Genomic DNA, 26126 nt, shown 5'->3' with positions numbered 1-26126 from the left:
CTGTCTGCTTTGTGAACGCCTGCATTATTATTATTTTTCATAAGGCATTCAATATGCCTTAATAAAAAAAATGAAAACTGGGTAAATAGATAGGCTGTGCAAAATAAAAAATGTTTATAATATAGTTAGTTAGTGAAAAATGTAATCTATAAAGGTTGGAGAGAACGGACAGAACAGAACCCAACTCTCTTACTCTGAGTTAGTCAGCAAATTTAAGGAGGGCCACTTGGGACATAACTATTCAGTGAGTTTGCAATTTATCCTTAGCTTGCAGTTCAGATTCAAAAGAAAACAGTTATGACCCATGTGGCCCCCAATCAGTGGAAACCAAGAGAGCTGCAAAGCTATTATGTTAGACATCCGTTCAATCCAGCCTTTATAGATCACATTTTTGGATAATTAACTATATTAGAAACATTTTTTAATTTGCACGGTCTATCTATTTACCCAGTTTTTATTTTTACAATAAACTATTCCTTTAATAAATGTAAAAAATATTTACTCTTCCTTTATTTTCCCCCCAGGTGTACCATACACAAAGGAAGTGATGTCATACCGGCATGTAGATAACCATTTTGGCCACAGAAGCATCAATGGTAATCAATGTGGGAACTACACGCTGCAAAAGGGTTATGCAGTGTCTTACTCATTGGCTCCTGTCGGCACCTACCATACAAGTCAACCAAAACTGTTGCCTCTCCCTCACCACAGAGACCTATACTACCATGTCAGCCAACCTAACAGAATGAGGGCAGAGTATGAAAGAGATATAGCATCCAGAAGTGGAACATTATCTCCGCAAAGAATGTCTAGAATAAGGCACCAAGAACTGCACCACAATCCACAGGTTTCTCTGCAGCACTACCCCACAGAAATAGCTACAGCCTTCTAAGAATTAGGCATGCACCTATTAGAGCTTGTTAATAATTGGCCTGATATAACTCAGGCTTACACAGGCTTTATCTGCTTTTTAATCCACAATGGCTGCTGTTTTTTTCTGTATGAGCCTAAAATAATGCAAAATCACTTTCATCCTATGTGGCTGTTCACATGTGGATTGTAGGTGTCCCACCTGAGAATGACGAGACTTTTTGTGATATTCTAAACTAGTTTTTGTCCAACCTGACATGGGGCTCCTCTGTTGAAATGACAAATCCCATATTATTACACTGAAAAACTTAATGTTCAAGTCAGGAATGTCCAATCTGTTGCCTTCTAGCAATAGTAGAATTTTGAGTGTTGTTGTTTTTTCCTCTCAATTCTGGGCCCCAACTTTTCGTTACTGACAGGACCCTAATTGGACCACTTACTGTATTTAAATAAAACTACTGATGTGTTTTTATCAAGGCCTCAAGCTGGCCATACCTAGGCTGATAAAAGATGCTTATTTGGCCCCTCTATACCAAGTTTAAAACTTATCAGTTAATTTATGTAGTGCTTAAGTCTGCTGGAGCGAAATCTGGCTGAAAATTGTCCAAATATATCTTTGGGGCAGGTTTGAAAATCCCACAAATCTGTGAGTTAATGGTTCATGTACTAATGCTGTATAATCTGAGGACCAACAATCTGATGTGCTTGGTGAGCCACCAAGCCATGTATGGCCAACATAATTGTATGTACATGTACTACTAGGAAAAATGGATTCTTGTTGCACTGATCAGCATTGATACTGTATAATATGTATATAATAATATACTGTGCATTCATGTATATTATGTGTCCAAATTTTTGTACATAGAAATTTCTTTCAATGTAAAATATTCTTAAAGATTTTCAATAAATATTTATATGAAAATACACTAAATGAACTGTTTTTATTATCCTGTATTTATATAGGCTTATTATTGAGGTTGCCACCTTTTGAGGGTGGGCAGGGAGGATTGGCAGGGGAGGCTTGAGACATTGTCCAAGAGCCCCATTGGATGACAAACAATGGTACTCTATCCCTTTTTATTTAAATATTGTAAGTTTAATAAGCACGAAAAAAAATAATATATATATATATATATATATATATATATATATATATATATATATATATATATATTGTATTTATGATACAATATACCAGGTCATACCAGTCACCCGAAGAGTTTTTGCAGGGCCTGGCAAGGTAAATCTACGGTTAGCACGATTCTCACCTGAAGATTTGCATATATTGCATTTCTTTTAAATACAATTAGTGCCCCTCCAGCAAAATTAATTTATTAGTAAAGTCCAGGTAGTGATCAGGTAACCTTGTGATTATTCATAATTTAAGCAGAAAGCTGTTTCTGTTTTTAATGCCTGGTGGCAGAATGCAGAATCTATTGCTAACTTTGAACATTTGTAAGTACTGAAAATTGTATTTACTGATTCCTGTGAAGTTGAATATAACTTTGGAGAAAGGAATAATGATTTAATTGGCAACTGTCTGATTTAAATAACATGATCCAGCATCAACAGCTTCTATAGAATTCATTGCCTCTGCATTTACATTACAGATCTGTGCACCTAGTACTGACTGTATTGACTGCAATGAGAATTGGACCAATGTTGATTGGTTTACAATAATTTAAATAAGCCCCTCGGTCTCTTCACCAGGCAGATTACAGTTCCTAAAAGAGGAAATCTTAATACCCACTGAAATAGAGCACAGTGCTTCACAAGTTAAATAAACAGCCTCCTACAAATTATCTTTATGCAGACATGTGGGTAATAAATATAAACTGTGGGTAGTATACAGGGTTGTGTGAAATGGCCATTAGCTTCTTTGAAGTGAAATGCCTTTCAATCGGTGTTCTGCAACTGATGTGGATATTTACAGCTGCCTTCCAGGTTCTTTAGACGCAACGATCGTAGCTCTGGACTTGACGTAATACTGTATATAAAGCATCCATATGCCCAAATCACAAAGGAATGTAATATAAGGAATGTAAGTCAAGGCAAGTGTCTCCTATTAATACTGTAAACTTGAGGTTTCTGTATATTTTAAAGGTCCTGAATCCATGTGGTATTAGTTTACCAATACCACCCTTAAAGGCGTTGTTCACCTTTGAGTTCATTTTTATTATGATGTAGAGAGTGATATTCTGAGACATCTTGGAATTGATTTTTGTTTATTATTTGTGGGTTTTGGGTTATTTAGCTTTTTATTCAGCACCTCTCCAGTTTGCTATTTCAGCAATCTGGTTGCTAGGGTCCAAATTACCCTATCAACCATGCATTGATTTGAATAAGACTGGACTAAAAATTGAAGAGGACCTGAATAGAAAGATGAGTATTCAAAAGTAGCCGGAAAGAGTCAGAAGAGGAAGGAAAATAATTTAGGCTTAGAATTTGCCGTTCTATAACATACTAAAACTTAACTTAAAGGTGAGCCACCCCTTTAACCAAAGATGTTACAATTGAGGTGAGCTATGGTACAGTATATATATATATATAAAGGAAACCACATTGCCTACAGAACCAATTGATATAAAGCTACCCATCAAAGCATTGATAAATATCAAATCCGCTAAGCAAAATGCACAAGGCCCATTATTTAGTTTTGTAGTTAAGCAGGTGTAGAGAATTTTTAAAGTGGAACTCCGGCTTCCAAACCAAAATTTGATAAAGAGGCCCACATAACACAGAAACCCCTAATATATCCATCACAGTTACCGGTTTCTTCAAAAAGTATGAATAAATGCCATTTTCTATGCTAAATCCAGCTGTTTAACAGTTCTTCTCTTTCTGCATCATTTGAAATCCTGGTAGGGAAGGAGGGACTAAATACTGATGTTACAAATTGTAACAACTTCTCCACAGCTTACAGAAAGCATGCAGGAACTACATAACCCACAATGCATTGCACCATGATGTTCTGTTCCTTATTGAAATCACATGTGCAGGGAATTGTGGGGTTTGGAGGATGCAGTCAAAAGGTTGCCATAGATGCAAAGATCCGCTCGTTTGGCGATGTTGCCAAACGAGCGGATCTTTCCCCGATATGCCATTAACAGACTTGGCTATATCGGGGGTAATCTGATTGTTCGGCTGTATGGCCGAACGATCAGATTACGATGTGCCATGAGCTCCGGCGGGATCGGTCGGGTCAAAATCAAACCTGAACGATCGACCAAACGACGATCTCCGCCGGACGAAAGATGTCAGCACACGCCACACACGATCCGAAAATCGTACGAATCCTCGATTCGTACGATCGGATCTGTGTGTCTATGGCCACCTTAAGGGTTGCTGACTGTTGGATACAAAGTAACAGTAGTCAGCCAGCTCAGCAAATTAGTCAGCCAGCTTAGCAGAAGAGCAAGGGGCTAGGCTTAATGAACTGTCAGAAACCATTAAAAATCATGAAAAGTCTGCATATTTTTTAATTGATGTATATTGCAAAGTTGCTTGAAATTATGTTTACTGTTCAAAAAGCTTAAGTTATGTTTTTGTGGAGTTCCCTTTTAAGAACAGGGTTTTTTTTTAAAGGGGAGACACCCTTGATGGGTAGCTGCTAATAATATCATATAGCGGAAATGTTTAAATGCTATTATGGGAACATAGAGCCCTTGTTACCTCATGGGACAATACTATGAGGCAGGTGTTCCCCTGTGGATGCCTATGAACAAAAGTTTCACTTGTACAGTTTGTTAGGGAGTTTGTGGTTGCAGCAAAAGGAAAGGGACGAACTGTTCTGCCACAGAACTGAGTTATCTCAGACACTTCGCAATTATGGTTGGTAGACAAAACACTGGCATCTTAAATGTGCCAAAATAATGAATTATTTTAAGGGAAAGTATTTATACGTACATGACTTACTTTCTTCTTATTATCTGCAAATGTATGTAGGGCCCTATAGGGATACAGGCCCTATAGAGTTAATCTTTTCACCATTTCCTTGGGTTATTGGGTAGAATCCCTGTTACAGAATAACCTTTACAGTGATAGGCTGAGAGATTTGATGACACTGCTCTGACTCACTCCTATATAGTGTGTGCAGGGAGTGGCCTCTTCCTCTTTTGCCTCTGGATGTGATTCCAGCTGGATGTGCTCAGGGGGACTGAGTGCAATAGGCCCAGAAGAAGGCATGTGTCCAAGTTGGGGACCAGGAAACCCCGTGAATGAGGAACAGATACACTAGGGCAGACTTGTCATAGTCTCTCTAGGAGAGAAAGGCAGAGAGGATAGAGAGAAAGAGCAGCTGAAGCTCCAACAAGGATTTGCAGAAAGGGAGTAGCTTCCCAGAGGCTCTGTGTGTTGCCTCCAGTCAGGGACCTCAGTGAAGAGGGACTGTAGGGTAGAAGCTGCTTTCCTGACAACTTCCAGGAGGGAAAGGTTGTACTGCAATTGCCTGTGTACTCTCTGTGTGAGCCCGCCTTGTTCTGTGTGAACTCTCAATATGCTGTTTTCCTCAACTCCTGCGTGAGTATTAAAACCTGTGGTCATTTGTAGAGATGGCGCGAACTGTTCGCCGGCGAACTTGTTCGCGCGAACATCGGGTGTTCGCGCTCGTCGGAAGTTTGCGAACGTCGCGCGACGTTCGCCATTTTGGGTTCGCCATTGTTGGCGCTTTTTTTTGCCCTCTCACCCCAGACCAGCAGGTACATGGCAGCCAATCAGGAAGCTCTCCCCTGGACCACTCCCCTTCCCTATAAAAACCGAAGCCCTGCAGCGTTTTTTCACTCTGCCTGTGTGTGCTGAAGAGATAGTGTAGGGAGAGAGCTGCTGCCTGTTAGTGATTTCAGGGACAGTTGAAAGTTGAATCGTTTTGATACTGCTCTGTTATTGGAGGGACAGAAGTCTGCAGGGGTTTGAGGGACATTTAAGCTTAGGTAGCTTTGCTGGCTAGTAATCTACCTTCTACTGCAGTGCTCTGTATGTAGCTGCAGTGGGCAGCTGTCCTGCTTCTGATCTCATCTGCTGACTGCTGCAATAACAGTAGTCCTTGTAAGGACTGCTTTTATTTATTTTTTTGTTGTTTTACTACTACTACTACTACTACTATAAGAGCCCAGTGCTATTAGTCTAGCAGTGTTGGGGAGTGGGACTGGTGTGCTAATCTGCTGCTCCTAGTAGTTCAGCAGCACCAACTTTAATTTTTTTTTTTAATATTCATTTTTTTTTATTTTACTTTTTTTTATTTTACTACCGCTGTAGTAGTGTATAAGTTGACCTTTTAGGCATTATTTGCCCTGTAGGCATTTTTTGCCCAGTGTGTTATTCAACCAACTGCCATCTAGCTGTGTGACCTTGTTCACATTCTGTCTAAATATCCATAATATTACCGTCTCCAGAAAAAAACACCGGAGTGACTTTTTTCAAGCAGCCATAATATATTTTACGTAATCCGTATCCATCGCTGTAGTAGTGTATAAGTTGACCTTTTAGGCATTATTTGCCCTGTAGGCATTTTTTGCCCAGTGTGTTATTCAACCAACTGCCATCTAGCTGTGTGACCTTGTTCACATTCTGTCTAAATATCCATAATATTACCGTCTCCAGAAAAAACACCGGAGTGACTTTTTTCAAGCAGCCATAATATATTTTACGTAATCCGTATCCATCGCTGTATTAGTGTATAAATTGACCTTTTAGGCATTATTTGCCCTGTAGGCATTTTTTGCCCAGTGTGTTATTCAACCAACTGCCATCTAGCTGTGTGACCTTGTTCACATTCTGTCTAAATATCCATAATATTACCGTCTCCAGAAAAAACACCGGAGTGACTTTTTTCAAGCAGCCATAATATATTTTACGTAATCCGTATCCATCGCTGTATTAGTGTATAAATTGACCTTGTAGGCATTATTTGCCCAGTTTTTTTGGCCGCAGCCACTGAAGCACAGAGGCCAGAAAAAATATGCCATATAAATGCTGAAAATAGTCATTTTTTGCCATACGTTGACTCAACGTATATGGCAAAAAATTACTATTTTCAGCATTTATATGGCATATTTTTTCTGGCAACTGTGCTTCAGTGGCTGCGACCAAAAAAACTGGGCAAACAATGCCTACAAGGTCAACGTATGGCAAAAAATGACTATTTTCAGCATTTATATGGCATATTTTTTCTGGCAACTGTGCTTCAGTGGCTGCGTCCAAAAAAACTGGGCAAACAATGCCTACAAGGTCAACGTATGGCAGTTGTTTAAAGAGAACAGTAGATTACTAGCCAGCAAAGCTACCTAAGCTAAAATGTCCCTCAAATCCCTGCAGACTTCTGTCCCTCCAATACAGAGCAGTATCAAGCAGATTACTAGCCAGCAAACTTACTATCATCTGTCCCTGAAATCACTAACAGCTCTCCCCCTACACTATCTCTTCCAAGCACACACAGGCAGATTTTTCAGATACATTTTTGCCCTTGATCCCCCTCTGGCATGCCACTGTCCAGGTCGTTGCACCCTTTAAACAACTTTAAAATCATTTTTCTGGCCAGAAATGTCTTTTTTAGATGTTAAAGTTCGCCTTCCCATTGAAGTCTATGGGGTTCGCGAACCGCTCGCATTTTTGCGCAAGTTCGCGAATATGTTCGCGAACTTTTTTTCCGACGTTCGCTACATCCCTAGTCATTTGCCCTTTTTGGCATAATAAACCGTTCCTGATTAAGAAACTCCTGGCGCCCAAGTTGTTTTTGTGTGCACAGTAGCCTGGGGGGGATGTAGTTGCACTACACCATAGAGGGAACACTTCCACTTAGCGAAGGCCCTGCCCTGGGTGTAAGTCGCGTGTAACCCATGCTCTAGTGTTCTAGCTGGTGAATTAACCCCGAGTGGCCCAAATAGGTGTTACATGTATAAAACATGTTGGCATATGGAGCTGCAGTTACCATTCTTTTCTCTTTGCACCAGAGGGGACGTGTCTGCCATCTGCTGGTAATGTATGATAAGCACACATGTTAGGAAACCTCCACTCTGAATATTCTGTGCAAATTTAATATTATGATCGCAAATGCAGTGAGCAAAGTGAAATTTTAACCACAGTTGCCATGTTTTTTCTCACAACGCAGCATTTTTCCCAGATATCAGAATCATTGTGGTTGTAAGGGGGTGTTACACTTGACACAACTGTGTTAAGTTTCCAAAATGAACACAACTGCGCACACATTCTGCTGTAGATCAGACTTCTGCCCCCACTTCTTTAGGGACAAGTTGTACCTGTGTCAATAGAGTGCTTGATTTGGAAGGGATGGCAGGAAGGACTGAGGAAGGATTGAGTTGCACTAAGCACAACTTTACAGAAAGAATACATTTTGGCAGTATGTGACCCACAAGTAGACATTGAACTGATTATTAATAGATCCCAGCATTACACCTAAACAACTACTTTAAGTCAGCCGTGTACTACAGATAAATGTAACCATGTTTGTTTTCTCTGTAATGCTATGAGGGTACATTTTCTCCTGATGCATTAGCTTCAGTAAATACAAACTCCATATTGTTAAAATGTAAAAACCTCTGCTTGAATCCTATGACATCTATTATCCGGCATGCTTGGGAGCAGGGGATTTCCAGATATGTTTTTTCTCTGTAACTTGGATCTCCATACTTTAAAGGGGTTGTGCACCTTCAAACAACTACTTGTTTTCAGATAGATCACCAGCAATAACGACTTTTTCCAATTAATTTCTATTTTCTATGTGTCACCGTTTTTCTAATATTGTAGTGTAAAGTGTAATTTTTCAGCTTCTAAAGCAGCTCTGGGAGGGGGGTCGCTGACCCTGTAAACTGTTCTAAATTGATACATTTAGTTGATACATTTCTTATCTTTGTCCCTGCTGAGCAGAATCTCTGGGTTTCATTACAGGCAACTGTTGGAATTGATACAATAGTTACTAATACTCCAGAGATGCTGCTGAGAAATGTATCAACTAAATGTTGCAAAATTGTAACAGTTTAGAGTCTGCACCTGAATTACTGAGCTGGCACCTCAAACACCAGAGACAGGAACATTCACCTTTAAACTTAGATTCTGGAAAAATGGTAAAAATAAATAATGAAAAATAATTGAAAAAAGTCTTTATTTCTGGGGAACAATCTGAAAATAACTGAACTGAAAAAAGTGTTTGGAAGGTGAACAACCCCTTTAAGTCTACTATTATTATTTATATAGCACCATTATTTCCCATAGTGCTTTTCAGAGTAAAGAGATACAAATAGAAGACCAAATACTTTCAGACAAAGCATTACACTAAAAGGGATTCACAGTTACAACTGAATATTGCTGGAACACGATAGGGGGGAAGGCCTTGATCAGAAGAGCTTACATTTAAAGAGGGAGAGGCAGTGAGACTAAGGTGAGGGTAACCTGTTGGTTAGGATAGTAATGGTAAAGGTGGCCATAGACGCAACAATTACGATCTTTCGTGGAAAAGATCTTTCCAAGAAAGATCGTTTGTTTCAATACACATGTGTATAGCTGAATCATCAGATATACAGGTAGAAACAATAGAATTCAACCTGTATCTGACGATTCAGCACTAACAATGACAATGATGTTTGGGTGCCTTTAAGGGCAACTGATCAAAATTTTCCATCCAGCCAGATCAACGAGCCGACCAATATCCAAGTTTTCTGCCGATATTGATCGGTCCTTTTCCCACCATAAACACACCGAATATCATACGAAAATTATTTTCGTATGATATTATCTGTGCGTCTATGGCTACAGTGTGAGTGTTAGACGTGCTGGGAGATTGTTACTTCCCGGTGCCTCTCCCCGAATGACGGTGCCATTACATTGTGTGCAAAATAGTTCATTGGCCATCCATCAACAATTGAAGAGAAATATACAGTACAGTGATCCCTTTATCTAGTGTTACAGTATCAGCTGCAGTACAGCTTTCAAAACATATTTCAACGTTGTTCTGTTCATGGAGGCCAGCAATGGATATAAATGCCCACAAGATGTCTCTAAAGATACATGCTGATATACATTAGGGGCAGATTGATCAAAGTGTGAGATTAGAACTCGCAACAGAAAAAACTCACCCACTTTCTATTCATTCCTATGGGATTTTTTTTGTTAGAGTTCATCATTTGATAAATAAGCTTCTAAATATGTATAATGAGAAGCACAATATTAATAACAATAATCTTAACTGACCTTCCTGTCAAACTGCAAAGATTTTGAAAAAGGTTTGAAAATAGATGTGTATATGGACTGAAACAGTGACCTATATTATTATTATTAACATGTATTTATATAGCACCAACATATTTAGCAGCGCTGATATATATCTGTGGCACTTCATAAAGAAATTCCTGTTGAATTCCCATTTTGTAAATTTATATATATATAAAAAAAAAATTATATATATATATATATATATATATATATATATATATATATATGAGTCTGTGGAGGAGTCGGCACTCACGTCACTCGGTTCAAACATGCCTGGGTGCAATGTCCAAAATTTTGAAATATCTATCCCACAAAGAAGGTCCGCACTCTTAGGACTTTTGTTTAAGTCCTGAGAGTGTGGACCTTCTTTGTGGGATATAATTTAGGCACTAATCAATCTACATGTGAATGCACTTTTCTATTTCACATTTAAAGTGCATTGTCAAGGAAAACCCATTTGGGTATCTGTGTCAGTCAAAATGAGAACCTTATAACTTAATATTGCGAATATTTATGAAGTTGCCATGCTGTACATAAGAAATATAATCAATACACTGGTATATATCATACTTACCAATGAAGTGCCAGTTTTTGCATTTGCATATTGGCATGAATATTATAATACGACTCTGTTGTTAGCTTATCATAGGAACCTTGAAATGCTTCTATAGATTTGGTCACTTTTAAACAATGTGGTAGATTTTCTGGGACAAAAATGGAGTGAATGGTCAAAATGGGGGCAATGCCTGGAATTTGGGTTCCTATGACATAAAATTTACATTCCAGTTTTTTTAACCTTGAATGACCTCAAAACTCAAATGGTACTTTTCTTAAGAAAAAACTTGATTCTACAAGTTTGAGTCCCTCACTCGAAAACTCAAATTCAGAGGAAAAAAATTCTAACTTTTAACCTTGGCAAATGGTCCCAGGAACCTCTGCCATTGACTTATACAGAACCTCGACAAGTTTTGGGTGGTGTATTTTCAGATTCAAGCTATTTCCAGGGTTGAGGTATAATAAATCTCGGATATTCCATTTTTTTTTTTTAAAAAAAAACTTGATCGATTTGAGTTTTTTTTAACCCGAAAATTTGACCAAAAAATACTTTAGTGGATAAGATAACACAATATGCTCCTTGGTGCCTTAGTAGCTGCTCCTCAGCTTTAGACCTAACATCGCTAAATACAAGGTGCTTTGTGTGACTTGGATTAGACATTTAATCAATTTGCACAGTGATTTCTTGATATCTGCAAATCTAGCATGCATAACATGCTGTAAGTAATCGAGACCACAACCACAGCCAACCAGCTGCAAAGGAAATCAGCAGCTATGTGACATAAATGAGTTAACACACAAATCTGTTGCTATTTAGGGCACAAATATATCTTTGGAATAAAACATTTAGAATGTGCCCTGAATATACTTTGTGTGGATCTCATCTGAGTCTCAACATATACTAATGGCTAAGTATGAATAAAATCATAGGCTGTTTCATAACATTTAAATGTCTGTCTGTGAATGTAGATGTGGTGCAATGATGCAGGGCTGTTGGAAAGGGAAATTATAATTTGGAGAAAGTGGTGGGGCTTCTAACGTCAGTAGTTAGAAGCAATATTTTGGTTTACTTTTACCTATAATAAAAAGCTCAGTGCTGCAGTGCTGGCATTTTTTTAATGTCCTTTCAGTCCAGTGTCACTGTGTCATACAGCAAGAGCATGCTTTACCAGTGAAGACCATTTTTGGCCTTTTTTGTGGAGCCAGACTTTGTAATAATACTCTGCATGACAGGTGTTCTTTTTGTATGCAGTTTTTGCACAGAAATTCAGTAATTCTGACTTCTAGGTCAAGAATAATGGATACTGACCAACAAGCAGCTTACACTGATCCCAATCGAGACAAGAAACCATCGGAGTGGTGATGCCAGGCCAGACAAGGAACCAAGGATAAGCAGATTGGCGATCAGGCATATACTGTACAAGGATGGGGCACAATAACATCCACTAAAGTGATCCCAAGGGCTGGGCGCATTGGCGCAAACTATAAATTTGCAAACGGTCTTCCACTGTCGGAAGTGGTCGCTAAACAGTTTTCGGGTTCGCAAAAGCTATATTAAATTCATGCAAAGCAAAATTCGTTCGTGTAAAGGCATAACTTTTCGCATTGCGAATAGCTTTCCCGTTACCGACTTTTATTAAATTCCCCCGATAGTGTCATAAAACACATGGCAACATTATGCAAGCACAACAACACTTGCATATTTACACATCAGCATGAGCATAATTTTGCACATGGAAGGACAGCAATGCACAAAAATGCCATGTAGATCGCTGGAAGAGCAGTTTTCTCATAATAGGAGCACCAGCCCAGGGTGTCAGGTAAGTAAATACAATCACTTGTTGTGCCTAACTTTGGCACCCCCAAGTATAAAAGGACTTTCCTTCTCCTTTAAGGAGTATAAAATATTGCGTCTTGTGGCCCAACACTTGGGGCTAAGAGCAACAGTGTGGTATGTGTCTTTTGTACTTTGCACCTTGCCCCATACATGGTAAATTAGATTATGTACAGCTAAGGAACAGTAGTGCATGGGTTACACTGGACTCAATGATGGGCCTTCACTATGTAGAAGGAATGAAGGGGACATCTAGTAGTGGATCTACAACAGGTTACTGTCCTTAAAAATAAAATAAGGGTGCCTGATTCCCTATTCATGCTGCAATCCATCCCTTACCAAGCACTATATTAAGGGGGTTATTTATCAAAGGTTGTATTTTAGAGGTTTGTGAGCTTTTTTAGACCTCAAATTCACTGAATCAGTGAATTTGAGTTGAACAACCCCAAAGCTAGGGCCGGATTTATATAGCGGGCACCCCTAGGCCCGTTGCCGTTTGTCAACCCTGTCCCCTCCCCTTCATTTCCACAAATCTTTATCATCAGGTTGGGAGCACCAGGGATTGGTGAATGGGAAATTAAAAAAAACTATTGTATCTCATGATGAGCCCCAGAGTTTCCGAACTAATGTGGGTGTGGTTGGGCTTCATGCCGCCCCCTAAAATCCTAGGCCCGGGCCTTGCTGGCCTTTTCAAAAATCCGGGCCTGCCCAAAGCAAGAATTGATTAAGTCTTCAGTGGGAAAAAACTTGAATCGATCGAATTGATTGAGTTTTCGATCAAAACCCACCAAAAAAAGTCGAACATCATGAAGGCTATTAACTTCTTAAAATGGTTGAAGGGACCTCAGCAATTGACTTCTACATGACCTTGACAGGTTTTAATTTTTTTTTTTTTTTTTTTTTTTAAACTTGCCTTTTTAGAGCTATTTTTTAACCTGAAAATTCGAGGTTTGACTGAAAAATAGAAAAAACAACTCAGCCTTTAATAAATATCCCGTTAAGTGTGGCAATAAGTGGTCACAAGCCTATGGGCCTATGATATATGCTTATATGCAAATATGCTTATAAGCAAATCTAGATACTGTACATCTGTCCAGCAACTAGGGAAGTGATGAAGTGTTGGGATTTAGGGTCCCTATGGGGCACTGCAATAGTTTTTGAGATAAATCACTTTTACATTTACTCCTTCCACCTGTTTTATTTTCCTGCTGCAAACAGCTCATTGAGAGAAGGAGCAGTCAGTTGTAGAAAGCAAAAATTCAAACAAACTGATTTCTGTAAGAAAAAAGGTTAGGTTGCTATGATACACTAATAAACCACCTAATATCTCAAAAAAAAAAAAAAGGTTTAGAAAAGATATTTATGAATCAACTGCTACACTTTGAATCCATTCTTTGTGTTACACGTTTAGCCAGTAGAACTACCCAAATTTAGCAGACACAAAATGCTGTGCTCCCAGGGTCCTTCATGTGGGAAAACAATGTCTTTTACATTCACAGACCAATTGCACAAAGACGACTCTGTCTTTTTCAGAAAAGTCTATTAGAAAAAAAATATTTCTGTTGTTAATTTGGCACAGGAGGATAAAGTCATTGAATGAATAGAATTGGTTTTCTAATCTAATTGGAGAGCCAGTGTCAGGCACTGAGTGTTTCACAAACGAACGGCATTTTCATAAAGCAGTAAATAAGGCTTCAGATATTTATGTATAGATACAGCATGCACACCGACTGTTGTGCACAAACACATGCAGCTTCCTATATAGACTATCAAGTCACTCACTGTGGGCTTCGTTAACCAAAGTGCCCACTGGTGAAAACCATTAAAACAGAGGCAAATGTTTTAATATAAAAATGCCATACAGGAGGGTTTTGCACCAAACTACTATTTTAGCACCTATGGACACACCAGGCTGTGTCGTAACTTCATATACAGCAGACCCCGTGGTTGTGGGAGGGCCCAGACAGTGGGGTCTGCTGTATCATGTTCTCCTCTAATGGAACCTACCTTAAAGGAATACTGTCATGTTTTTTTTTTAAATGCATCAGTTAATAGTGCTGCTCCAGCAGAATTCTGCACTGAAATAAGTTTCTCAAAAGAGCAAACAGATTTTTTTTTATATTTAATTTTGAAATCTGACATGGGGCTAGACATATTGTAAGTTTCCTATCTGCCCCCAGTCATGTGACTTGTTTGATAAGCTTCAGTCACTCTTTACTGCTGTACTGCAAGTTGGAGTGATATCACCCCCCTCCCGCAGCAGCCTAACAACAGAAAAATTGGAAGGTAACCAGATAACAGCTCCCTAACACAAGATAACGCTACCTGGTAGATCTAAGAATAGCACTCAATAGTAAAATCCTGGTCCCACTGAGACACATTCAGTTAAATTGAGTAGGAGAAACAACAACCTGCCAGAAAGCAGTTCCATCCTAAAGTGCAGGCAAAATGACCTGAGATGGCTGCCTACATGGTAATATTATAAATTAAAAACAATACACTTGCTGGTTCAGGAATTCAATTTTATATTGTAGAGGGAATTATTTGCAGTGTAAACAGTGTAATTTAGAAATAAAAACGACACCATAAAAACCATGACAGAATGTAAACGGCAAAAAGCCCTGTAAGCAGGTAGCAAGGGGGGTGCGGAAGGAGGAACTGTTTGCACTGGACCCTCCAAAGAGTTTTTTGCAGTCGGCCACTGTGTGGATAACATTTTGACCCTGTGCCTTTGGAATAACAACATCCAAACACCTATGGTTTTCAGCATACCTCCCAACATTTTGGAAGTTAAAAGAGGGACAAAAAGTTTTTTGACCACACCCCCAAAAATTACAAAATTTGGCAGGTTATGAAAGTTTGAAAATATTTCTCCTTATCTAAACTGTGTTTTTGTGTCTCAAAATTGTTACAAAGTATCTTATTTGCACCTGTGGCTGTTCTGGACTCTCTGCTAAAAGCCAATTAAGTGAGAAACTTTGTTTCTTTTTCTGGCTGTTCAGTGCAGAGAAAAGAGGGACTTTCCAGTACAAATGAGGGACTGCGGGTTGAGCTGTCAGAAGAGGGACTGTCCCTCCGAAAAAGGGACAGTTGGGAGGTATGTTTTCAGCACAATTGTGTCCAATCACACGTTTTTTACACATTGCCCATAAATGTACCAGGCAGGGCTGGATTTCACAGATGGGCATCCCTAGGCCGCGCGGTCCTAGTGCCCACCCGTACTAACTCCACCCGTGCGCGGAGCAAAAAGACCAGAAACGGCATGACGCCCCCAATACAATACCAGGTGGCCTTGATTAGCAAAAAAATACCCAAATAGCCAACAATATTAAACTTCTAATTGACCATAGAATATGTGATTTTGTAGTCAGGCCCGGATTTGTGGTGAAGTCACAAAGGCCCAGGCCTAGGGTGGCATGATTTTAGGGGCAGCTTGCAGCCCAGCCGCACTGGGGACACGTACTCCTGTACACGTAATCCTCAGTGCTCCGGTGCATGTGTGCGCTTGCATGTTGGGGGTGACATAGGGACTCCCAATCCCGAATCCTGGCTTGTATGTAAAGGTGAATTCCAACTCTAAGTCAGTTATAGACAGAGTCTGGGAATTCTGCCAGTTATTGTTCATTCACCTTACAGCAGAACAGCCAGCAGATGTATTTATTATCTGTTATTTATATAGCATTTCTGCAACACTTTACAGACATTATACATCATTCACATTAGTCCCCACCCTAGTGGAGTTTACAATCTAAGGTCCCTATCGCTTTCACACACAGTAGGGTCAATTTTATCAAGAGCCATTTAACCTGTCTGTATCTTTTCATTTAGGAGTATGGGAGGAAACTCACACAAACAAAGCAAGACTTACAAATTCCTTGTAGTTCCATTGGCTGTAATTGAACTCAGGACCCCAATGCTGCAAGACATCAGCGATACATTATTAATAATTAGTGATGGGCAAAATTCACGAAACGGTGAAAAATTCGCAAAACGGCGCAGACAATTTTTTTTTTGACGCCAGCGAATTTTCGCCAGCAAACTTTTGCGGCCGTTTCGCGAATTTATTCGCCCATCACTATTTATAATCCTTTCTTTATATAGTGCTGACAGGTTACTCTACTTTTTATAGACATTATTATTTTATTTGTCTTATTTCTATACAGCTTATACATATTCACTTTATTTATGTTATTTATATACAGCTTATACATATACACAACAATGTACAGAGATTGTTTATCATTTACATTTCACCCCAGTGGAACTTACAATATAAGTTCTGTGTTACAGTCATACACACACACACACACACACACACACACTAGGGTAAATTTCACCATAAGACGATGAACCTTCAATTGCCCTGCAGTCATGGGGAAAAGTGCTATTCTGTTGGCAAAAAACTATCAGCACCAGTTTTGACAAGCTCTAGTAGTGATGTTTGTATTGCTTCTCTACTATAACCTCAGGATTGTAAATCTGAGACGGTTACATTTATGGAAAGGGTATACCAGAAGGCTGGGGTAAGGAGCCTGTGGATGTATGGTATATGGTGTTACAGGTATGGGATAACTTATCCGGAAACCTGTTATCCAGAAAGCTCTGAATTACGGGACGGCTATCTCCCATTGACTCCATTTTAGTAAACAATTCTTAATGTTTAAAAATGATTTCTTTCTTTTTTCTGTAATAATAAAACAATCCCTTGCACAACTAAGATATAATTAATCAATAATGAAGGCAGACAAATCCTATTGAGTTTATTTAATGTTTAAATTATTTTTTGGTAGATTTAAAGCATGAAGATCCAAATTACAGAAAGATCTGTTATCTGGAAAACCCCAGGTCCAGAGCATTCTGAATAACAGGTCTCATACCTGTTTCATAAAAATAATTGGATGACAATGTTCTTGGGAGCATGAGCCAAAGCATTGCACTGTAATTTGAAATAAAACACTTTAATTTTTTGGTGTTACTGTTCCTTGAAGCCGGGTATGGAGATCCAAATTGCAGAAAGATCCCTTATCCAAAAACCCCCAGGATAAAGGATCCCATAATCTGTATGTGTCTGTGGCATAACCACTTTGTGAATGCAGTGTGAATAACCCTGAATTTTGGATAGATTTGTGATTGTTTTGTGCACCAAATACATGTATCCTATATAGTGATGGGAGAATAAATTCGGCAGCCACTAATTTGGGACGAATTTCCACATTTTGTCGCCAGCGAATAAATTTGCAAAACTGCAGCAAAAATTTGCTGGTGAAAAATCCAATGAGACAATAAAAATTGCACGCATCAGAATAGTTGCGTTCATAAAATTGTCGCGCATCAAAATTATTCAGACGTCCATTGACTTTAATGCATTTGGATATAATAGTCGCGCATATAAAAATTTCGATCGCGTCAAAATTGACGCTCGTCAAAATTATTTTGACACCCATTGCCCATAATTGCCTCACAAGGAAACTTCAGACGACTTTGGAAAATGAAGCGACGCTCGTGCCATGTCACAGGCGAATACATTCTAGCAGGGGAAGCAGTTCGGGGAGATTAGTCGCCCCAAAGAAGAGGCAATTAGTCACCGGCGACTAAATCTCCCCGAATCTCACAGTGTGACCTTACCCTTATAAAGTCATAATAGGAAAGGCATAAACAGCTGATATACCTAAATCTTTTGTATTCCTTTAAATACACAAGATATAGAGGTTGTTGATAATGGAGTTGGTATGTTTATACTATTTATTCATTAAAGCACTTTAAAGGATTAACACTAGATTTCTGAAGTGGCAACGGATGGGTAACAGCTGTTGATCTCAATAGAAATCTTGCTGATCTTATCATGTTATTTTGACTTGTCATGATTACAGTTTAAAGAAAGCACAGCAATGTGGGCAACAAGCTGGTAATATTACAACATGTTCCTAGGAGTTAGCTTAAATATTTATGGATTTCACAACATTGAAATTAATAGTTCATGCAAAACATACAAATTTGAATAGAACTTCCCCTTTTTCTGTGTCCTGCAGATGCCATGCAGAGACCTAAATAAGAATTATTTCGGTAATGGCATGGAAACCGTGTAAATAAATATTTATGTTAAAAAAATAACCTACTTATGTTTGGATCCAAATTTAAACTCTTGCTCGGGGGAGAGGCAACAGAAAAGTCTTTCTTATTTCCAATCTTGTCCATATAAAGCAGTATTGTAAGTTTAGGTGAAGTTGTAGAAATACAACAGAAAAAGATAAAGATAAAAAGCCATGATATGAATTGGTAAAAAAATTCTGTGCATGTATATTTCTCCCATGGTTCTGATATTCTTATTGTAGCTGCACCACCCAATGCTATTCCTAATCCTACTGCCAATACTGGAAAAAGAGGATTACAATGTTATCATAGAACTCAGTACTTATATATTGATACAGGTATAGGATTCTTATTCACAAACCCATTATCCAGAAAGTTAAGAATCATGGGAAGGCTATTCACCGTAGACTCAATTTTAAGCAAATCATTGTTTTTTTTCTAATTATTTTCTTTATCTTTGTATTAATAAAACAGTACTTTGTACTTGATTCCAACTGAGATAGAATTAATCCATAATTCTGACAAAACAATCCTATTGGGTTTATATTTAATGCTTAAATTAGTTTTTTAGGAGACTTAAGGTCATGGAGATCCATACTGCTTTATACAACCCTTCAAGTAAATGAAATAATAGAGGAAAGTGGAATTTCAGCTTGGGAAGTTTACTAAAACTTTCCATTGGAGAATTCATCATTATATATGAATACAGGAATTTCTTGGGAATCCTACTACTAAAATTAGTTTCCCAAAACCGTCATTATTTTCCGCTTATGGAAAGAATGTGAATTTTATCGTTTGCACAAGTGAGTAGTGCAGGGCTGGAACTAAGAGCAGGCAATAGTGGCAGCTGCATAGAGCACAATGGGGTGCCTCAAATGACAGGAGTAGTGAGGGACTGGGGGAAAAAGGAGGTAAACCAGCGAGTGGTGACTGCAGCAGTGGAGAAGGGGGTAGTATTGCAACTGCTGGGCCTTGGGTATCAATACAACCTGGGCACTGTGTCTGTAGCACTGGCACAGGCACAGTGCAAGTACTTCAAACACAAAACAGCCTATACACAAACCAAAGCTATACACACTATACAGTGCTTAATTAACACAATTCAATTTCCAGAGCAGATGTTTGACACACTTTAAAAATGCTTTGTAAATAGCAGTACCATAATCTGGTTTGGGTGCTCACTGCCCCAAACCCATTGCTTCAGATATAAAAGTGCAGCACAATGGCATCCCTGCACAACAGCACATACATTAGTACCTGTTCCTTCCTCTGACCTGGGTGCAGCCACCTTGAGTCGATAGCAAGGAAACACAACGGTATACACCAACAATAGATTTAGCCTCAGACTGGAGTTCCGGAGGCCCACTGGAGCTTCCACCACAATGGCAATGGGGATTGATGCACAGGAGATTTAAAAATCTATTTTATCTCCTGCTCATCCCCAGTGTTTCTGAACTAATGTGGGTGTGGTTGGGCAACATGCCGCCTCCTAAAATCCTGCCGCTTAGGCCCGGGCCTTGGTGGCCTCTGCACAAATCCTGGCCTGGCCGGGTGGCAACCCTAGCTGGGGGGATGCTATTAGGAGCAACATGGGTCGTAGGCCCTGAAGAGATTGTAGCAGTGCACACCAGAACTACAAGGACCTCAACACTTGCTTTTAAAAACTTCTAAGCTTTATTAAATATCAATTGACAGAATTGTCTGATGAATTGCTTGCTTATGCTCTTTGGGGGTTATGCCCAGGAGCAGTAACCCATAGTAACCAATTAGCAGGTATAATTTACTGGTCACCTGTTTAAAGCATACATCTTATTGGTTGCTATGGGTTACTGCTACTGGGCAAACTTAGTGGCTTTTAATATATATGGGGGTATGAGTTTTTGAGGAAGAGAGTAAGCACAAAATGCATGAGACCTCAAGTGTTCTATAAGTGGATGTTTACTAAAGCTCAAACGTTTTTTGGAAGCAAGTGTTGCGGTTCCGGAGTTCACTGCTACAACTGATATTTTGCACTGGCACAGTGTCTGTAATAAAAAGTACTGAAAAAGTTAATTTTGCGTCAGCAAATAAACAACCTTCAAACAATCCTTAAAAAAATGTTCTATGACCAATCCAAATTTACAATGTAAGAACTGTTTAATAAACAAAAAAAAAAAATATAAAAATATTACATTGTGAAATGCACATTTTTATGCAAACTTATTCCATTATAAGTTTGATTACATTTTACCTTGATTTTACTTTAGCTTTTCATGTTGATTATAGTCTTAAGTTGTTGTTATGTAACTAATGCCAGGCTCTATTTTATTTTAGTCAAATTCCAATAAATACTTTCCCTATGGTTTCACACCCTGCCAGGGTGTTGGACTCTGCTTCCTTCTAAGGACCCTTTAAAACATTAGAAGCTTAATAAAGCTTAATCTATTTCCAAATTAACTAATGAACCTGTGGTCATACACAGCAGCAACATATTTAAATGCATCCTTGTGATTCCATTTCTAAAAGTCCCCTGCTGAAAGGGTAATTAGGTCATCTTATAATGTGAGACTACCTAATGGGACGTTTCAGCACAGCCCTTTCCATGTAAATTCTTGCTTAATGAGAAGTTATGGAAGCTACTGTATAAGCAAATCTGCTAAAAGCAAAATCAGTGTTGTCCTTCCTGGTGGCTCAAATGAACAAACATGTATTCCAAAGGAATAACCTTTAAAACCTGTGAGCAACATTCAGAAGTAAAAGGAGTTGGGGAGCAGCACTAGCATGAAAAATGTCCCTGGGGTGCCAAATAAGGGCTGTGATTGGCCATTTAGTAGCCCCTATGTGGTGCTATATAAATGTACAGGACTTTTAAGAATCTTTTGTGTGTTCAATGACAGAAAACTATCATACAAAACAATCCCTGCGGTTAGCTGTGGGTATCTTTCAGCGGGTTTTAAAAAGAAAAAAATATCCTTTCTTGGGGTTTATAGATACGGCAGTCCAAGTTCACAAGTGGTATGTGTGTGCGGTTTTTGATTTTTCTAAACAAATGTGACCTTGTAAATCTGCACATGAAGGATCGCTGAGTGGACGCTTAAGCCCCCCATACATGGGGCGATAAAAGCTGCCGACAGAACGAGTCGGCAGCTTATTGGCCCGTGTGTGGGGCCATCCAATGGGCTTCCTCCGATCGATCTCTGGCCGAAAGTCAGACAGATCTAAATCGGGCAGGTTAAAAAACCCGTCAAACTGTGGCTGCATCTGTGCGTTTATGCGGTACGGGAATCCGACGGCCCTTATCTGATGCATTATGAGCCGATCATTGGGCCCTAGGACCCATGATCGGATCAACCCAATATCGCCCACTTCAATGTGGGCATAACAGGGAGAGATCTCTACCTCTATGGCCACCTTTACACACAGATGCAGTTAATCTGGAACCAGTTAAATCTAATTATTTAAGGCAGTGGTCTTTTTTCATTCAAACCCCATTTGAGACCCAATATTTGGCCAGGCCTCCCCCTTAGCCTATAACGAGATTGCACACATATGAGAACAATTCTGTGTCAATCAATCATATCTAAGAATATCTAGACATTGACTCACCTTTAAGTTTATTTTTAGTATTTTCATATTTTATGAATGGATAATTCTAAGCAATTTTCAATTGCCCTTCATTTTTTCTTTTGTATAGTTTTTGAATTATTTGCCTGTCTTCTTCTGACTTTTATTAGCACTCTAATATCTAAAAAAAAAAATGAATTCTCTATAAGGCTACAAATCTATTATTAACTGATACTTTCTATTACTTATCTTTCTGTCCAAAAATAGGTTGTACGAAATGAAGACTAAATAACTCAAAACCATAAATAATAAAAAATTAAAACCAATTGAAAATTGTCTCAGAATATCAGTCTCTACTAAAAGTTCACTCAAAGGTGAACAACCTCTTTAAGACTACCATATGTTTATCAAAAGATCTCGTAAATGAAACTATTTTTGGAGTGAAAACTCCATGCTCCCATATTTCATTACACTGAACTAATATCTGTGGCAGATTAGGTTACACTTCAAAGCTGCCTCAGATGCCAAACTTTGCCGTCTTCTTCTAACTCTTTCTAGTATTTGAAAGCTAGAAGGAATCAGAAGAAGAAGGCAAAGCTTTGGCAGCTGAGGCCCCATTGACTCCATTTAAAAACAAATGCTCTGTAAGGCTACACTTTTATTATTATTGCTACTTTTATTAATCATATTTTCATTTTCCAGTCTTTTATTCCAATCAATGCATGGTTGCTAGGATAATTTGAGCCCTAGCAACCAGATTGCTGAAATTGCAAACCACTTGTTCACAATTGTTCACTTAACATCTTGCACAAACTGACCTTCAAGATGTCCTTCCATGAGTATCTATAACACAAAAGGTTATTCTACTCAAAAATGTCTAACTGGTCTTCAGGCTGGGCAGCCTTAGCCAACGCAAGTTCTGATAGCAAAAAACACTTGGGGATTTGTAGAGTTTGTCACCCAAGCAATTTATCATCCTAAGTAGTGATGGGTGAATTTATTCGCCCGGCGGGAATTCGCTGCAAATAAATTTGCGAAATGGCTGCGAAAATTCGCGGGGTCAAAAAAAATGTACCGTCCGTTTTTTGGACGCCGACGCATTTTCGCCAAAAAACTAGGGATGCACCGAATCCAGGATTCGGTTTGGGATTCGGCCAGGATTCGGCCTTTTTCAGCAGGATTCGGATTCGGCCGAATCCTTCTGCCAGGCCGAACCGAATCCGAACCCTAATTTGCATATGCAAATTAGGGGTGGGGAGCGCAATCGCGTGACTTTTTGTCAGAAAACAAGGAAGTAAAAAATGTTTCCCCCTTCCCACCCCTAATTTGCATATGCAAATTAGGGTTCGGATTCGGTTCGGTATTTGGCCGAATCTTTTGCAAAGGTTTCGGGGGTTCGGCCGAATCCAAAATAGTGGATTCGGTGCATCCCTACAAAAAACGCTGTTTTGCAAATTTTTCGCCGTTACGCGAATTTCACACGAAATTCACTAATTTTACGGCAAAGCAAAACGGCGCAAATTCACCCATCCCTAATCCTGAGGAAAGGGGGAAGCAGCAGGTCTCTGCACTCTGAAATGGATACTAGATGGTGTAGAAGAAGAATGGGAACGGACTAAAAGCCATCATGGCCGCTTACAAAAAAAAAAAGAGGCTTTAAACAGAATTATACTAAAAACAGTGCAAATATGACTCCTGGGCAGGACTGTTTTGATATTTAGGCCCCCGTTGTTATGTGCCTATGGCCACAGCATGCCTATATAGAAAACCTTTATAGAAAATGATGTGCCTTTTTAACCCCTCTCCAACCCAAAGCTGGACACTTGTGATTTAATTCAGCAGCTAGGTAGAGGAAAGTAGATCTCTTCTATGCAATTGTGACATGCAATGGACTGTCCTGTGCATGCACTGATCACGTATATCAGGGCAGAAGAAGGGGGCCATGCCAAGGCTTGCACCGTGTATAAATCTGGAACTGCTCATGCAGCATAGTGAGAGTAAGCATCAAGCAATTGCATACAGAAACCAATTTTACAACTTAAAGCCATTGTTTGTGAACTGAGAATAGATATGAAGTTCAAAGCCAAAGTGTGACGCCATGGTGGAGACTTAGAATATTAGATTGGTACAAATTGCCTGAGTTGTTTAGAGATCTCATTTTCAGTATAAATAGAGATGGATACACCACTTTGTTTTTCCAAGCAGCATCTTGTTTTAATAACGTCCTAAGGGACATTAGACAGCGACAGCAAAACTGTGCCCTCATTATGCTGTAAATAAAAGGAGAGCAGCATGAAACACCAAGAAAAATGCACTTACTTTGTGGAAAAAAATGTAATTATACTTTTTATACTTAATTAAAGGGCAACTAAAGTCTGACTGACTTTTACATAGAGTAGGGCTATATGTGTGTGCAGATTTAGAACCACATTCTAGTTACCCATATCCCTATGAAATTAATTATTGTAAATTCACAAGCTGCAGTTCTATTAATATTTACTTCACATAAAAGCATGGCTTAACAGAAAGGAGTAAAGTCTGCATGACACCATGATAATTATTTTTTTCTGTAGTAGATATTTACTATGGAGGTAATTTAATTTAATAACTGCAGATCAGGGTGCAAAGTGCAAAAAAAAAAAAAACTGACCCAATCTGGCACGTTTTTTGCACTGCCATTCACTTCAGGGACACTGCTACCATGAAGCAAGATGAGATCCTTGCCGCAGGCAGCAGCACCTCACTGGGTTACCAGGGGTGGCAAAAAGCCACTCCTGTAACTGTAAGTTTCCATTTTTAAATCCCTGATGCTGAAAAGTTAAGTGTGGGGGGATGAGGGCAGCACCTCGGGTGGCACAGGGGCCAGTGTCACCTCTGCTGCACTTAAAAAAAATTGCTGCAAGATCTTGTCTCCAAGATCCAAATGATCTCCCCATTGATAAAGGTCTGCCTGCATTGGGCAGTGCTGTATTCATGGGGGGGGGGAGGTGAGGCACCTTGCACCCTCCGGCCCACTACCTGTCCCCATGTCATTCATGGGCACAATGTTTTGAGAGGCTGCAGAAAGGAGGCAGAGAGCCTATGAAAAGGTAGGCCATGGAGATCACAAAAACTGTGGGGTGAAGGTGAAAAGCCACATTCAAACAATAAGGTAGGCCCATATCCCTATGAAATTATGCACACTGATTTCACAGGCACACTGAGGATTGGAGAACCCATAAGGAGGCAGAAATGAGTAACAGATGGAAAGATTGAGAAGATTGGGGGAAGCATGGGGATAAATGGATTAAGCTGGCTAGAACCAGGGGACTGGGATTGATTGGAGAGGAAGTGTTGTTACAATAATGTAAGTTTTCAGGAAGACATTGGCTCCATCCAAGTTGTGTCACACACACCAATAGGATTAAAAATTTTATTCAGATATTTACACCTCAGTACAAACCCATTGCTGTAAACATGACCTGGATGAAACCAATTCCTTCCTGGATACGTGGCTTTGTTTTAGTGATATGCTTTTTTCCCAATGAAAGACATGTGTTTGCATAGCTCAGTGGCCTGCGTAGCAGTTGTTTGTCGGCTCGGCCCCAGCATATGCTTCAAGTTTTACAGTCCTATACATAACAGATGTGCTTTCACAAACAGATATAGAGAGTCAATGAGTTAACTGGTAAGGCGCTCCGAGCAATAAAGAAATTGACATCCATATGGTTACCCCACCCTTACAGTGCCACTGTGATATTATTTGATAATCATTCGACTGAGACAAACATGGGGGTGATACTGGGGCTGCAGCTGCCGGTAGCAAAGATGTTATGACACTGCTGCTGTTTGTCTCTGCATTTAGTTTGAGGACCTTGGAGAAAGACTGTTATGCAGTGCAGCCTTTAAACTAAGGTTATTACCACGAAGAAAGCAAAACCTTTTTTCTTTAAGAATTTATTACTAATTTGTTTAAACTCGCAGGCTGTTCTTGTTGATACTAGGACTGGGATGTAATTCCCTGCATGGG

General features: G+C 39.2%; 1 protein-coding gene across 1 annotated transcript in view; it reads left to right on the top strand.

Annotated features, from left to right (window-relative positions):
* Nucleotides 1–1784, top strand: part of pcdh8l.L (protocadherin-8-like L homeolog) — a 29031-nt gene extending 27247 nt beyond the window's left edge. Inside the window, exon 6 of the mRNA XM_018225303.2 lies at nucleotides 525–1784. Within this exon, the coding sequence (XP_018080792.2) occupies nucleotides 525–892 (368 nt within the window). The 3' untranslated portion in view covers nucleotides 893–1784. The remainder of the gene's footprint in view (nucleotides 1–524) is intronic.
* The last annotated feature ends 24342 nt before the right edge of the window (nucleotides 1785–26126 follow it).

Source organism: Xenopus laevis, chromosome 7L, assembly GCF_017654675.1.
Source record: "Xenopus laevis strain J_2021 chromosome 7L, Xenopus_laevis_v10.1, whole genome shotgun sequence".
In the NCBI taxonomy this organism is placed as follows: Eukaryota; Metazoa; Chordata; class Amphibia; order Anura; family Pipidae; genus Xenopus; species Xenopus laevis.
The sequence above is the reverse complement of the archived record's forward strand: the minus strand, read 5'-3'. Positions and strand labels throughout refer to the sequence as shown.